The following is a 16620-nucleotide window of genomic DNA, read 5'->3' on the forward strand; positions in this document are numbered from 1 at the left end:
CGGGTTTGTTGACTTCGGGCTGGGTTATTTCGGATTCAGGTCCACTTTATTTTATCAAGTTATTCAGGGATAATAATCAGTTTGCAACATCAAACATTAGGGTCAGGTATAGTGGGTCAGGTCAATTCGAGTTTTGGGTCAAGCCCGAATCTTGAGTTTGAGTGTCGGGTCGAGTACGAGTCATGTTATTTTGGTAAGGTGTACTTGAGAATGGTGTTGTTAAATGCAAGTGGATAATAAGGATATGTTTGGCAAGACATTTCAGGTACCTGATTTGACCAAGCAACCTGATTTGACTAATATTTCAGGTAGTTGTTTTACCTAGTGTTATTTGGTAAAGTCATTTCAGGTAGCTGAAATGAATTTTCAGGTACCTGAAATGAAAAGCTACTCCAACGAGCTTTTTAAAGTTTCAGGTAGCTGAAATGTTCTACTTTACATATTTATCCTTCATTTAAATTAATTTATTATAATTATTATGTCCTTTTATGTCATTTTACAAAAAATCAGTTACCTTTTCAGTTAGTTTTACCAAACATTTTACAATTATTTAGCTACCTTACCAGTTTCCAATTTCCAGCTAGCTTTTCAGGTACCTTTTTAATTTCAGTCACCTTATTAGGTTTCAGGTACTTTTTCAGTCAGTTTTACCAAACAGAGCCTAAATTAAATGACAAGTGAATAATAAGTTCTGTGAATGGTCAAATTATATTTTATAATATTCTGGGTTTTTTTTTTATGATGTACTCATGTCCCCCTGTAGTTTTCCGGATTCTACAATATTCCATGGCCTTTTCAAAATCACACCAAATACCCCTAAACTCAGTAAATTGTTCTACAAATATCCTAAATGCTAAAATTTTACAATTTTAAATATAACATTTATGCGGTTTTAGTTGATTACTCATCTAGAATACGCAGAGCAATTAATATAAACCTTATTTACTCATCAATGTACAATTTTTGTGACAATATTTAACCATTAAAAACACGAATTTGGATATTTGGGGTATATTAGGAACGAATCTGGAAGTTTAGGGGTATATGAGATGTTTCTTCAAAATCGAGGGTATATGGTAGAATTTGAGAAAACACGGGTACACCGTAGAATATCCCTAATATTCTTAATATAGAAAGGTAAACAAATATGCACACGGTCGTCTTAAGGTCAAAACAGGTCAAATACTACCACCAGGTGGTAACAAAGACAACTTTTAATTTCTATGACATATGATATATTGTCTTAAACTTAAAACGGTTATTAACGTCTTAAAATCAGCAGCTAGTCTTGCTTGTGACGGGCTAATCCCGTCATAAGTTTGTGACCTCTCACAAAAAGGGATAGAGGATAAGGTGGGGCACCCTTATGTGCTTCCCACTCACCTCTCAATGAGTATTTTGTGAGAGGAAACGGTATCCGTCACAAGCTTGTGACGGATATCGCCCGTCTTCAATGAGATTTTGTGTAAAATAAATGATCCAACTGCTCTCCTTGACTCAGCGATTTATTTACGTTTCGTTTATACTCCGTACAACAATTATACCACTGCCAACTACCAAAGTACCAAGTATATAAAACTTGGCTTTATCAATTCCATTTTCTTCATTTATTTCAAGGTCACAAAATCTTCCAACTTGAGTGTGCTGTGTGCCACTACCAAGGTAATTCCAGTTTTAGCTCAATTTTTTTATTTTCTGCAAATTCACTCTCATATTTTGAGTATTAATGTTATTGGGTACAATATGTGATTGTTAAATTCATGATTTGGATTGTTTACCATTTGATTTTGGATTAATAATTTCAATTGTTCTAGAGTTTATTTGCTTAATTAATGATCTGGGTTGTGATTTTAGTTTATGAATTATGTGGGTATGCTACTGAAACCCTCAATTAATTTCAGTAATTAGGTATTTTGTTACTCCTAATTCCTGTATTAAATGCTACTAAGTTGGGGACGGAAATGCTGGAATTCCAGATCCCTTATCCTATTTTCTGTGTTCTAGACTTCTAGTAGACGAGATTCATTCGTATAATAATTGCTTCTTGTTGGGAATGAGTATCAAACCCTTGTTTCAAAACTCCGGAACGGGCGGGGAAAGAGAATAATATCTCGTAAAGTTCTATAAATCAATGTACATTAGTAGCATAGTTATCTCTTCATTCAGCCTTAATTGCATTTCAGGTACAGTTTCGTAAAAAACTGTGACACCAATGAAATCGATAAGTGAGAGTTGTTTGGATAGGATCAGCAGTTTACCCGATGATGTACTTGGTCATGTGCTCTCGTTTCTGCCAACAAGGTTTGCTGTCAGTACAAGTCTTCTATCAACGAGATGGCGACACCTTTTCACATTGACAACTTGTCTTTCTTTTGAAGATGAAATAGTTTCTGGACCTAAGGAAAAAAATGAGATAATTGAAGCGGCTCAAAGGTTTAAGGAGTTTACTGATAAAGTTTTGGAATTGCACCAAATCTCACCCATCAAGAAGTTTAGTCTAGTGTGTACAGGCACCTATGATAATTCAGATTTGAATCGATGGGTTAGTAATGCGTTAAAAAAGGGTGTTCAAGAACTTCATTACGAGTTTTCTAATATGATCGACTGTATGCCTGATGGCTTTTTCACGTGTGAAACATTAGTGAGATTGAACTTCAAAAGAAAAGGTTATGTGCACAATTGCATTGAAATTCCTCTATCACCCAGGTTGCCAAAACTCAAGATTCTTCATCTGGGTAACATCATCTTCTTTGATTTTAATTCGATGGAGAGATTGTTTTCTAGCTGTGAATTGCTTCAGAAATTGACTCTTGAATGTTGTCGGTGTGACACTGATGGTCATGCCACTTATCGCACTGGATTACTGAAAGTGCTTACAATAAGACGTTGCTTTTTTGACCGGGGTACATTTGAGATTGACGCCCCTAATTTGGCACACTTAAAGTACAGTTTAAATACTGGCGTGAAAATTGTTCCATCATGGAAAAACTCATGCAGTGCATATGATGATTTTGATGCTAAGGCAGATCTACCCAAGTATGAGCATGAGCTTCTAACAGCCGCTACCTCTAAAGCCACTCAATTACGCTTTAAAATGTACACTCTAGAGGTATGTATATTTGTATTCCCTTATTTTGTACACGCTTTAAAATGTACACTCTAGAGGTAGATAATAACGAGACAGTCTTTAATTTTAGTTGATAGGGATGGAATCATATTTTCATCGTTCATTGTATATGAGTACTGTTCTTTTCTTCATTGTACAGCTTCTTTTTAAACTCGATGAAGACGAGCATATGCCTGAGTTTCCTAGCTTGTCAAGTGTACAAGTCCGTCTCTATCCTTATTATGTGCGAGAATATGCGACACGCTTGATTGGCAAATCTCCTCAACTTGAAACTGTCTTCTTTGAATCGGTTAGCATCAAATAATAATAGCTTTTGTTTTTTCATAGCCAACACAAGTTCTTGTGAGAGATCACATTACACTAGAGTGTGTATGCAACTGTTTTGTTTTCTTCGGTTTTCTGACTTGGGGAATTTGTGTTCCAGTGCTTTCTTGACTGTCCTAATTGTTCAGACTATTACACTTCGGAGAACTGCTGCAGCGAATGCGGCCACTGCTCGCTGTTACCGTCAGATATACCTCAAGTCCCTTTTTCATGTCACGTCCAAGTGATTGAAGTGCACAAATTTTGTGGGCATGATTCGGCTTCACGGTCACTTATGGAGCATCTTCTCACAAATGCGAGTGGCTTGAAGACGTTGATTGTCCATATACTCTCTGGTTGTGATTTGGAGAGGGATCTAGAGATCAGTAAGTACCTGTTGATGCTTCCAAGGGCTTCAATAGACTGCCATGTAGAAATCAAATTTGGTAGCGGAAACATCACCTTAACTTCTATTCCAGGTCAAAGATAGAGTCTGACCTCTATAGTGACAAATTTGGAGGGAAACGAAGGTGATAACTAAATCAGAAGGAAGTTAGGAAGAAATAACATTCTTCTTATCTTGTTATAGTTGGACAGCTATAAGTCCATAAAATGACTAGTTTATCGATTCTCTGTTATCTATTATGAACATCACTAGTTGTAATGTTGGAGAGGAATCCATTCTCTATTCTGATGCTAGAACTCGGGTTTCTACTTGTACCATGTATGACTCATGAAAAATGTGTGGGAGTCTTTTGTTTCTAATCTTTTAGGATTATTGGCGACCTTTTAATTATTGGAGTATTCATTTTCATAGTTATAGCGATGATTTCATTGTGTTCCTATTGGTTCTGTTTTTGTCATACTTTACAATGACTTGACAGAAATGAGTACTTTATAAGGGAGGGGGATTAGAATTGAGAAGGAGATGGAAGGAAGGAGAGGCCTGACGAGTGAGGAGGAAGGGAGAATGCCAATGATTATTGTTTACCTTGAATAATCTCTCTTATAAACAATAAAAAAAAAAGTACAAATAAATGAGACAAAGGGAGTATGCTATTTCATGCTCTTCTCCACGCACTTTCCCTCCAATTCCTTCCCTCCAAACAAATTGTAACAGGGCGAGACAAGCACCATGTGTTTGTTTGTGTCGTGATTTTGCGGATATTAATTTTTCCAACTCGACATCAATTGCAATAAAAGCAATTTCATACTATTGTGTCTGTTTGATACTTTAATTTTGTCATGAAATCAAATGTAAAGTGGATCATTTCACAGAAGTTCTGATGGGGATTTGATCTACTGATGAAAGGGATGGATTGGAAAATTTGAAAACACAGTCTTTAGGTATTTGGAATAGGCAAGTGGTGCTGTTCCAATCCTGAAAACTGGGGTTGAATGTTCTTCTGACGGTGTTCTTCTAATGAGATACACAGGTCTTTTCTCTTTCCATTACCGCTGCTTCTACGCCTGAGCATGTGTTCCGGACCCGGTGGGTCCTTTCCAGGTTGGATGCCACAGGTCTGGTGGGTCCTTTCCAGGTTGGATGCCAGAGACCGTTTGTGTTCTAGGACTTCTGAAGTGACGGACCCGGTCCAGGGTATATTGGATGCAGAGGATGTTCGATATGCATGTGTAGCAAATCCCCAAGAAGGGCACATGGACGGCTCGTGGTAGCATGGTGTGTCGGCTAAGGGGAGGTTATCAAGACTTGTGATGTTTCGGGTGTCTAGAAGTTGGGGTTGTAGAGTGGGAGAGTCCTCCATGGAGGTCAAGGTCTGAGTCAAGATAATGGTCCTTGGTTTGAGGGGAGGATTGTTAGGGTGCAAACCCTTGTCCCACATCGGTAGAATAAAGATGGAAGATTATCTTTATAAGTTTCCAGAAAATATAATAGTATGAGGCCTTTTGGGAAGAAGCCCAAGACTAAATCCGTGAGGGCTTGGCCCAAAGCGGACAATATCGTACTATTATGGACAGTGGACACAGATGCAGCAGAGGCCCAACCGAGGTATTCACGCTTCCGAACAACAAGTGGTATCAGAGCCCAAGGTTCGACTTGGGCTAGACACGAGGATTCATCAGCAGGCCCAAGACTTGAAGTTGTACACTGTAAGGCATGGAACTCCTAGCTCGGGGTGAGTCCTTGAGCAAGCCCGGTCCAGGGCTAAATGGATTAAAGGCGTCATAGGTCTTGCGGGACAAAGACCATTTGTGTACTAGAACTGTTGATCAGGTGGGCCCTTATCAGATTGGATGCCACAGGTCTGGTGGGTCCTTTCCAGGTTGGATGCCAGAGACCGTTTGTGTTCTAGGACTTCTGAAGTGACGGACCCGGTCCAGGGTATATTGGATGCAGAGGATGTTCGATATGCATGTGTAGCAAATCCCCAAGAAGGGCACATGGACGGCTCGTGGTAGCATGGTGTGTCGGCTAAAGGGAGGTTATCAAGACTTGTGATGTTTCGGGTGTCTAGAAGTTGGGGCTGTAGAGTGGGAGAGTCCTCCATGGAGGTCAAGGTCCGAGTCAAGATAATGGTCTTTGGTTTGAGGGGAGGATTGTTAGGGTGCAAACCCTTGTCCCACATCGGTAGAATAAAGATGGAAGATTATCTTTATAAGTTTCCAGAAAATATAATAGTATGAGGCCTTTTGGGAGGGAGCCCAAGAGTAAATCCGTGAGGGCTTGGCCCAAAGCGGACAATATCGTACTATTATGGACAGTGGACACAGATGCAGCAGAGGCCCAACCGAGGTATTCACGCTTCCGAACAACACGTGGTATCAGAGCTCAAGGTTCGACTTGGGCTAGACACGAGGATTCATCAGCAGGCCCAAGACTTGAAGTTGTACACTGTAAGGCATGGAACTCCTAGCTCGGGGTGAGTCCTTGAGCAAGCCCGGTCCAGGGCTAAATGGATTAAAGGCGTCATAGGTCTTGCGGGACAAAGACCATTTGTGTACTAGAACTGTTGATCAGGTGGGCCCTTATCAGATTGGGTGCCACAGGTCTGGTGGGTCCTTTCCAGGTTGGATGCCAGAGACCGTTTGTGTTCTAGGACTTCTGAAGTGATGGACCCGGTCCAGGGTATATTGGATGCAGAGGATGTTCGATATGCATGTGTAGCAAATCCCCAAGAAGGGCGCATGGACGGCTCGTGGTAGCATGGTGTGTAGGCTAAGGGGAGGTTATCAAGACTTGTGATGTTTCGGGTGTCTAGAAGTTGGGGCTGTAGAGTGGGAGAGTCCTCCATGGAGGTCAAGGTCCGAGTCAAGATAATGGTCCTTGGTTTGAGGAGAGGATTGTTAGGGTGCAAACCCTTGTCCCACATCGGTAGAATAAAGATGGAAGATCATCTTTATAAGTGTCCAGAAAATATAATAGTATGAGGCCTTTTGGGAAGGAGCCCAAGAGTAAATCCGTGAGGGCTTGGCCCAAAGCGGACAATATCGTACTATTATGGGCAGTGGACACAGATGCAGCAGAGGCCCAACCGAGGTATTCACGCTTCCGAACAACAAGTGGTATCAGAGCCCAAGGTTCGACTTGGGCTAGACACGAGGATTCATCAGCAGGCCCAAGACTTGAAGTTGTACACTGTAAGGCATGGAACTCCTAGCTCGGGGTGAGTCCTTGAGCAAGCCCGGTCCAGGGCTAAATGGATTAAAGGCGTCATAGGTCTTGCGGGACAAAGACCATTTGTGTACTAGAACTGTTGATCAGGTGGGCCCTTATCAGATTGGATGCCACAGGTCTGGTGGGTCCTTTCCAGTTGGATGCCGAGAGACCGTTTGTGTTCTAGGACTTAAAGTGACGGACCGGTCCAGGGTATATTGGATGCAGAGGATGTTCGATATGCATGTGTAGCAAATCCCCAAGAAGGGCACATGGACGGCTCGTGGTAGCATGGTGTGTCGGCTAAGGGGAGGTTATCAAGACTTGTGATGTTTCGGGTGTCTAGAAGTTGGGGCTGTAGAGTGGGAGAGTCCTCCATGGAGGTCAAGGTCCGAGTCAAGATAATGGTCCTTGGTTTGAGGGGAGGATTGTTAGGGTGCAAACCCTTGTCCCACATCGGTAGAATAAAGATGGAAGATCATCTTTATAAGTGTCCAGAAAATATAATAGTATGAGGCCTTTTGGGAAGGAGCCCAAGAGTAAATCCGTGAGGGCTTGGCCCAAAGCGGACAATATCGTACTATTATGGACAGTGGACACAGATGCAGCAGAGGCCCAACCGAAGTATTCACGCTTCCGAACAACAGTTTGTCCGAACTTTATGTAGATATACCTTTCTTTACTGGTGTTAAAAAAAAAAAAAAAAAAAAAAAAGATAACATGGTAGTGTTTGGATGGATTGTTCTTTTTCCTGGAGGGATTGAATGTCCGTATCTTGGTCAACCGTTCGTGGCTGACTACAGACGGAAGCTATTGGAGTAAGAAATGTGTAGGAGAGTGTCATCGTGGCATTGAAGGAATCTTGAGTGATATTCACCGTTTTTGTTCCCACATTTTGTATGTTAGTTTAGGTTTATTTCCGGTCCCTCAATAGAAGGGCTCATAATTTAGCTAAAAAGACTAAGGTCCTGTTTTTTTGGACTGAAATTGTCTGAACTGAATTGAACTGAACTTAATGGAACTGAATCAATCAACTTAATGGATCTGAATCTGAATGAATCTGAATCGAATTGATCTCGAATCAATTGAATCAAATAATAATAAAAAGATTATACTACTACTAATAATAATACCAATAATAATAATAATAATAATAATAAATATTATAATAATATTATTCATTAATAATAATAATATATTAATATAATCTAATAATAATAATAATCTAATAAGATATATAAAAAATAAAATAGTATTATAATAATAAATATAGTAATAATAATAATAATATATTGGTAATATAAATGATAAAATTATTAATAATAATGTAATATATAACTAATAAATAAATAATATAATAATAATAAAAACAATAGGTCTAATATAGTAAATTATTAATATAATAATATTAAATATAATAGTAATAAATATGTGATTAATAATATTAATAATAATGAATATATTAATAAAATAATAAATATAATATAATAACTTATTAATATAATAATAATAATAAATATGTTATAATATTAATAATAATGAATATATTAATAAAATAATAAATATAATATAATATAATAATAATAATAATAATAAATATATTAAATATAAATATAATAATATAAATAATACGAATTAATTATTAATAAATATAATAGTAATATAATAAATAATAAGAATAATAAGAATAAGAATATAAAATAAGAATAATAATATTAATGTTGAAATAAACTAATATGAATTGAACTGAACTGAACTGATCTGAACGGAACTGAATTTAATGAAGCTGAACTGAACTGAACTGAACTGAACTGAACTTATTAGAACTGAAATTAAGTCCAAAAGAACAGGGCCTAAATTTACTTGATTTTGATCACTAGATAGTACGGCGCGAAAGTGGCTATTAACCCCCATAACTTTGAGCAATTGTGAGATTAAGCGTTATATGTTACAAATGTAGCAATTAAGCCCCATAACTTTGACAAAAAGTGAAATCTAACCCTGTTTTTAATTTTAACATAAATCTATCATTAAATCATTTTATATGTAGACTTATTGTACATTAAATAATTTTAAATCTTTTTTAAAGTATTTATATAATTTATTAATTAACATAGTTTTTAGATAAAATATTTTTAATATTTTCACTAGTTTTAATATAATTGATATATACAATGAAATTTCTCCACAAATTATTAATTTTATGTAATTCATTCAAATATTATTTTTTTCCCAAAAAGTATAATAAATTTCATACAATTTATAAATGTATAACAAATTTTATTGTATTAGTAAATTGTATAAATGGATGAAATTGATTTTTTGGAGCAATTTTGGTTGGAAATCAAAAAATTGGATTCAATTTCACTTTAACTCAAAGTTACGGGGCTTAATCACTACATTTAAATCATAAGGGGCTTAATCTCACAATTGATGAAAGTTGTGGGGGCTAATCACCACTTTCACGCATAGTAAGGAGTAGCTATTGTTTGATGACCGATTACTTGAAATTGAATTGAGAATCGTTTATGAGTTATGGAAATGGTGGTTAAAATACTAACGTATGTCTGTTTTACGAATCCCCTATTTACTAAATGAATAGGCGATTCTACGATTTTTCCCGCCTAAAATATTAATTTCTAATTGCGGTTTTAATTTTTGCATTCTACTATGGGCCAAGTCTAACGTAATAAATGATTGCTAAAAAAAAGTATAATTCCACTACGGGACAAATCTAGATCATATCAATGATCTTGACCAAAAATAACGTAAAAATCGATTGCCAAAAAATAAGTATAAAATCCCCAATCATTGCCAAAAAATAAGTATTCCGTCAATCATTGCTATAATCCTCCTATATACTAAGAGAATAAAATTTCTCTAAAGTTTTCCCTCCAAAATGCTCAAATTTATATATGAAACAACTTAGATTTTCATTTATTAAACTAATTTTCCATTTAAAATGATCTTTTCATCATTAAACTTTAAAATATGATATTTTAACAAAAAAAAAAACAAAATTAGTATAAAACTATAATCTATATACACATAAACTCTATCTCTTATTATTAACTTCGTGACGAAAAAAGAATTTATTAAAATAATTTGAGGTAGTTAAAATATGTTCATAAAAAACACACTTCATAGAATTACTCAATTCTCTTGATTAATTTTAATATTAATTATTTTTTATAAAAATTCATGAGATATAATATAAAATCTATAAGTAATACAGTAAAAATTAAAAAGCCTATATTTACCGCGCATTTGCGCGGGATCTATACTAGTTAAGTAGTATTCTACTTGTACATATAAGATAAATCTGTTGCTTTTTCCTATGCATTCTGCTTTTGTCTTATTCATATTACTTGATTCGATTAAGTTTGAGAGAGTTATGCCCATCCTAAATGAGAATTTGTGAATAGTTGAATACTAAAATCCTTTATAACAAGTAGCATTTCTTAAATGAGAATGACTTACGGAGTATATCATCAAATAAATTTCTTTTTCTAAAGAAAATGACTTTTTTTATTATACAATTAGTTATAAAGAATGTCTTACCCATCATGATATAACACAAAATAATTGTTGAACATAAATTTTTGTTAGCTAGCACGGAGTAATTCCTTAATTAAACTTAAAACAAGTTAAATGGGATAGATAAGACATAAGCAAAATATTTGTTTCCAGCAAAATCCTTGTTACTATGTCCTGAAGGTAGAGCCAGCAAAAAGTCACCCGACTTGATGAATTCGATCCAAACCGCCTCAAACCCGACCCATTAGAACCGGAGACTTGGGTGAAATGTGTGGGTTAATATCCGTATACTACCCCTTAAATTGCAGGACTATAACGTAAAATTTACATGCAATTTATAGTCATAAAGCGATAAAACAATAGAAACGATAAGTGTATAGAAATCAACCTCGGGTCCTTTTAATTGCGGCGTAAAGATCAGAAATCTAAGCAGATTCCCTCCTAATCGTTGCACCCAAGACTTTGTCCGAGATATGCCCTTGTGCTAGAACAGTGTTCTCCGATTGCCTTGCAATATAGGGAGAACTGTCGTGAGTTTTGTCGAGATGTGAGATCTCAGTTTCTACAGAGAAGAATGCTCTTTCGAAACCCTAATTTTCTCTCAAAATGATGATTAGGTTTAACAGAAGGAGGAGGTCTCCTTTTGTTCTCCTATTCGGCCGAGAACCGTGACCCACACAGGGAAGTGGGCTTCCACTTCCTCTTGGTTTTAACTCGAGGTCCGGTTCGTTAATTACTAAAATGTATATGACGGGTTTGTATTATAAATCATTATCGGTTATCGGAAATTAAGGCATCAGCTAATAATGCGGGTTAGCTGAATTATTAATACGTGTCCGACAAAACAGTATTGTATAATTATTTTAATATACATTTAATTAAATATAAATCACGTATATTTAATTTCACGAATTAACTGGTTAATTCGCCTTAGCCCATGATATTTAATCCGTATTAAATATAATATCTCAACATCACGTATTTGACTAATTACTTAGTCAAATAACTCGGACTAACTGGTTAGTCAATATTTGGCATCTACATGACAGTATTTTCATACCGTCACATCTCTCGAACGTATCCTATAGGTGTGACTTTTAGGGACCAGTTGATCACCGCCATCCGTATGACAATAACGTCAAACTTATCTAGCAAGCCAACCGTTATTGATTAACGTGGATCAACTGATAATAATACCAAAGTATGCCCTTTGATCCTTTTAGAGGTTTATAAGTCCTTGCACTAACAGTTAAGGACACCAACCCCAACAAGCTCCCACTTGTCCGTACAAGTGTATGTGCAATGACGTTATCCGCACTAACTGGAGGACACAAGCTTCAACAAACTCCCACTTGTCCGAACAAGTGTAGGTGCGATAACCGATTCTCATATTCATTTAAAATCTCTCCCACTCAATGTAAAACAATTTGCAGATCTGGATCCACAAAGGTCGTATTTTACAATCGATCCGTATCTAGAGTGGTTTCCCCGACTAGAGAGTAACTTAACCGATAAAACGAATCCGTATCCGAGCATGGCCATGCATTTCGATTCTGACTCCTCGAGTGGCCCTGAGAAATATCGAGTAACTGATAAAGGCTGAATATTTCCTTCAACTCGACTCCTTCCGATCTAAGCACAAAGGCATGAAATGACCTAAAAAAATCTACTTGGCCCCCTGTTACGGATGACCGTGAGAAAGAAACCAAAGTCACCCAAAATCTGCCGTAGTCTCAAGAGACAGTCGATAGTCAAAGAATCGACTCTTAGGATCACCATGGAAGTCCTATCCACGACCGGGCAACGAATGTTATAAAACATTTAGGACTCCACGTCGATGTCACAATTGTGTCCTACGAAATATCCGTATAAATCGCCTCTGTGATTGGTCATTCAACCTGTTGACTTATGGCTCGTTGAACCCACCATCAACCAACGTCACGGAATAATTGCGAGTTATCGCTCATGTGGGCAATTAAGGACTAACAAGATATGATGTTTGTTCAGTTCACTTTGTGGTGTTCAAAATTGTCGTACAATTCCACATGAAAAACAAAATATATATATAAAATATCAAAACGATGATGTCGTATAGAGTACAAAGGAGAATGAATCTGATCCATAAAAGAGTACTACAACTCAGGAACACGTTTGATTCCCATGGAATTTACGTGCCCTTCATGCTTATCTTGTCGTAATGCTTTAGTGAGAGGATCTGCTATGTTATCATCTGTAGCAATCTTTTCTATCACTACTATCTTTTGCTCCACGTAATCCCGGATTAGATGAGCTTTCCGTTGTACATGTCTAGACTTGTTGCTAGACTTAGGCTCCTTAGCTTGGAAGATGGCACCACTATTGTCGCAATAGATGGTGATCGGGTCATTCGAACTAGGCACTACGGATAGTCCATGTAAGAATTGACGCATCCATATCGCTTCCTTTGTTGCTTCGACGCGCGGCATAGTACTCGGACTCGGTCGTAGAATCTGCTGTAATGCATTTGTTTCGAACTCTTCCAGTGATCTGCAGCGCCATTAAGAGTAAAAACGAATCCTGACTGAGATTTCGAGTCATCACGATCCGTTTGGAAGCTAGCATCTGCGTAACCGGTTGCGCATAGCTTTTGTTCGCCTCCATAAGTCAAAGCCCAATCTTTAGTCCTCCGTAGGTACTTAAGAATGTTCTTGACAGCCAACCAATGTGGTTCACCTGGTTGCTGTTGGAATCGACTTGTCATACTCAATGCATATGCCACGTCCGGACGTGTGCATATCATGGCATACATGATTGATCCTATTGCCGAAGCATAAGGAATCCGTGTCATGCGCTCTTTCTCTTCCGGTGTCTCTGGTGCCTGAGACTTGCTCAAATGCACCCCTGGGGACATGGGAAGGAACCCCTTCTTGGAGTTAGTCATGCTGAATCTCTCTAGGACTTTGTCTATGTAAGACTCCTGACTGAGAGATAACATCCGTCGTGATCTATCTCGATAGATACGGATGCCTAGAATTCTTTGTGCCTCTCCCAGATCTTTCATCTGGAAATGGTTTTTCAACCATACTTTCACCGAAGTTAAGAGAGGTATGTCATTCCCAATCAGGAGTATGTCGTCAACATACAATATTAGGAAGACAATCTTGCTCCCACTCGACTTGATATATAGACATGGTTCCTCGACAGATCGAGTAAATCCATTTTCTTTTATCACTTGGTCGAAGCGATGATTCCAACTCCTTGATGCTTGCTTAAGTCCATAAATGGAACGCTTAAGCTTGCACACTTTCTTAGGATTTTTAGGATCGGTGAAACCTTCGGGTTGTACCATGTACAACTCTTCCTCCAAAAAGCCGTTTAAGAAGGCGGTTTTCACATCCATTTGCCAAATTTCATAGTCATGAAAAGCGGCGATCGCTAAGATAATCCGAATGGAACGCAGCATAACTACGGGTGCAAAAATCTCATCGTAGTGCAAACCTGGCACTTGGGTGAAACCTTTAGCAACTAGTCGTGCTTTGTAGATATCTTGCTGACCTTCCACAGAATGCTTTATCTTGTAAAGCCATTTGCATTGAAGGGGACGAACCTTAGCAGGTAAGTCAACAAGATCCCACACGTTGTTCTCATACATGGAGTCCATCTCGGATTGCATGGCCTCAAGCCATAGCTTTGAGTCAGGTCATGGCACCTTTATAGGTTGCGGGTTCACTACTCGTTAAGAGTAGAACGTCATCTATGTCATGTTCCTCGACCATACCAATGTATCTGTCCGGAGGAATAGAGACTCTTCCCGACCTCCTAGGTTCCTCAGGAATATTCACCGCAGCCGGGATTGAAGGAATAGGTTCCTCCAATAGTTGCTCGGTATTTGGTTCTGGAATCTCCGACAGGTCGAAGGTTCTATCACTCTTTGCATTCTCGAGAAATTCCTTCTCTAAGAATGTCGCACTAGCCGCAACAAAAACGCGTTGTTCGGTTGGCGAATAAAAGTAATGACCACGTGATCCTTTAGGATAACCTATAAAGTATGTCTTGACCGATCGCGGGCCGAGCTTATCTTCGTGTCTCCACTTGACATAAGCCTCGCAGCCCCAAACCCGTATAAAGGACAAGTTGGGGACCGTTCCCTTCCATAGTTCATATGGAGTCTTGTCAACACTTTAGACGGACTTGATTAAGTATTAGAGCGGCTGACATAAGAGCATAACCCCATAATGAATCAGGTAAAACCGTGTGACTCATCATGGATCGAACCATATCAAGTAGTGTTCGATTTCTCCGTTCGGATACACCGTTCAGCTGAGGTGTTCCAGGTGGAGTCAACTGTAGGGCAATCCCACAGTCCTTTAGGTGTTGATCAAACTCGTGAGAAAGATACTCGCCACCACGATCCGAACGCAGTGTTATTATCTTTCTACCCAACAGGTTCTGCACCCTATTTTGGTATTCCTTGAATTTCTCAAAGGATTCACTTTTGTGTTTCATTAAGTAGACATAGCCATATCTACTCAAATCGTCCGTGAAAGTGATGAAATATCTATAGCCTTCTCGTGCGGTGATTGACATAGGACCACATACATCCGTGTGTATGAGCCCTAATAGGTCAGCAGCGCGCATTCCAACACCTTTGAAGGAAATCCGAGTCATCTTACCGATGAGACATGATTCACACGTGCCAAATGATTGAAAATCAAAAGCCGAGATAGCTCCATGTTTGATGAGCTGTTTTACGCGTTTCTCATTAATGTGTCCCATACGGCAGTGCCATAGATACGTTTGATCTTTGTCACCAACCTTTAACTTTTTATTCATTACGTGTAATATTTCATTGGTCCGATCTAAAACATAAATTCCATTCATGGAAACGCCTTGTCAGTAAATCATATCGTGTAATGAGAAAATGCAAGCATTGTTTTCTATTACAAATGAAAAACCAAGTTTATCAAGCGCAGAAACAGAAATAATGTTTTTAGAAAGATTGGTACATAATAGCAATCATATAATGATAACTCAAATCCGCTAGGAAGCTGGATCACATATGTCCCCTTGGAGATGGCGGCTACTCTTGCTCCATTCCCGACACGCAGTCCACCTCACCCTTTACGAGGGGTTCGATGTTTCGGAGCCCCCGCACATGATTACACAGATGAGAACCACAACCAGTATCAAGTACCCAAGTTCTGAACTTGCGTGGTTAATCTCAATCATATGAATAAAAGTAGAAGAGAGAGAAGACATACCAACAAAGTTTAACACGACCCGCCTTTAAGTCCTCATGATAAACAGGACATGTGCGTCTCCAATGCCCATTCTTGTGGCAATGATGGCATTCCATGTTATCACTCTTGCTCTTTGTCATGCCGATGAGTTACTCGACTCACCAGGACCACTCTTCCCGAACCCGACTTCTTGAACTTCGCCTTACCTCATTGTTAGGTTTGCTTGGAGCTTTGCCCTTACCTTTCCCTTTGTTGGACACAACGAGAACATCCTGTTTGAACTCCCGCCGCACTTCATGTCCTTCTCGGTGCATGCGAGGAGGGAGTGCCATTCATGGGGAGTTTTCTTCAAATCATTCATATAGTAATTCGCTCTGAATTGCGAATAACCATCGTGGAGTGAATGAAGAATACGGTCGATAACAATATTCTCGCTGATGTTACGATTAAAGGTCTCCGGTTTTTCGACATTCTCAATCATGCTGAGAATGTGTGGGCTAACCGGTTGGCCCTTTCTGAGTCTCGCATCAAAGAAGCGAGTGGTATGCTCATAGGTCACGATTCTCGGTGCTTTCGAGAATTCCTTAGTGAGCGTGGTGAAAATCTTGTTTGCACCTTGGGCTATGAAGCGTTTCTGCAAATTGGGTTCCATTGCAAAAATGAGCACGTTTTTAATCGCACCCGCTTCCATGACGAAATCGTTATAAGTAGCGATCTCGTTAGCTCCAGCCGTGGGAACTGGGTGTGGCGGCATGGGCTCAAGTAGATATTTGAGCTTTCCGTCGGCGCAGCGCAGCATTCCGTAATCTTGCCTCCCA

At 38.5% G+C, this 16620-nt stretch overlaps 1 protein-coding gene across 2 annotated transcripts; it reads left to right on the top strand.

Annotated features, from left to right (window-relative positions):
• Positions 1-1487: 1487 nt before the first annotated feature.
• LOC141597086 (F-box protein At4g22280-like) lies at positions 1488-4223 on the top strand. 2 transcript variants are annotated; one of them, XM_074417423.1, is made up of 4 exons: positions 1488-1662; positions 2184-3109; positions 3267-3416; positions 3552-4223. In XM_074417423.1, exons 2-4 carry the CDS (start codon positions 2213-2215, stop codon positions 3918-3920), a joined length of 1416 nt encoding a protein of 471 aa, XP_074273524.1. In that variant the 5' UTR covers positions 1488-1662; positions 2184-2212; the 3' UTR covers positions 3921-4223. The 2 variants fall into 2 exon arrangements, with proteins under 2 accessions (XP_074273524.1, XP_074273525.1); XM_074417424.1 differs by lacking the exon at positions 1488-1662 and having other exon boundaries at positions 2085-3109.
• Positions 4224-16620: the final 12397 nt, after the last annotated feature.

The sequence above is a fragment of the Silene latifolia genome, chromosome 8, assembly GCF_048544455.1.
Source record: "Silene latifolia isolate original U9 population chromosome 8, ASM4854445v1, whole genome shotgun sequence".
NCBI classification, from domain to species: domain Eukaryota; kingdom Viridiplantae; phylum Streptophyta; class Magnoliopsida; order Caryophyllales; family Caryophyllaceae; genus Silene; species Silene latifolia.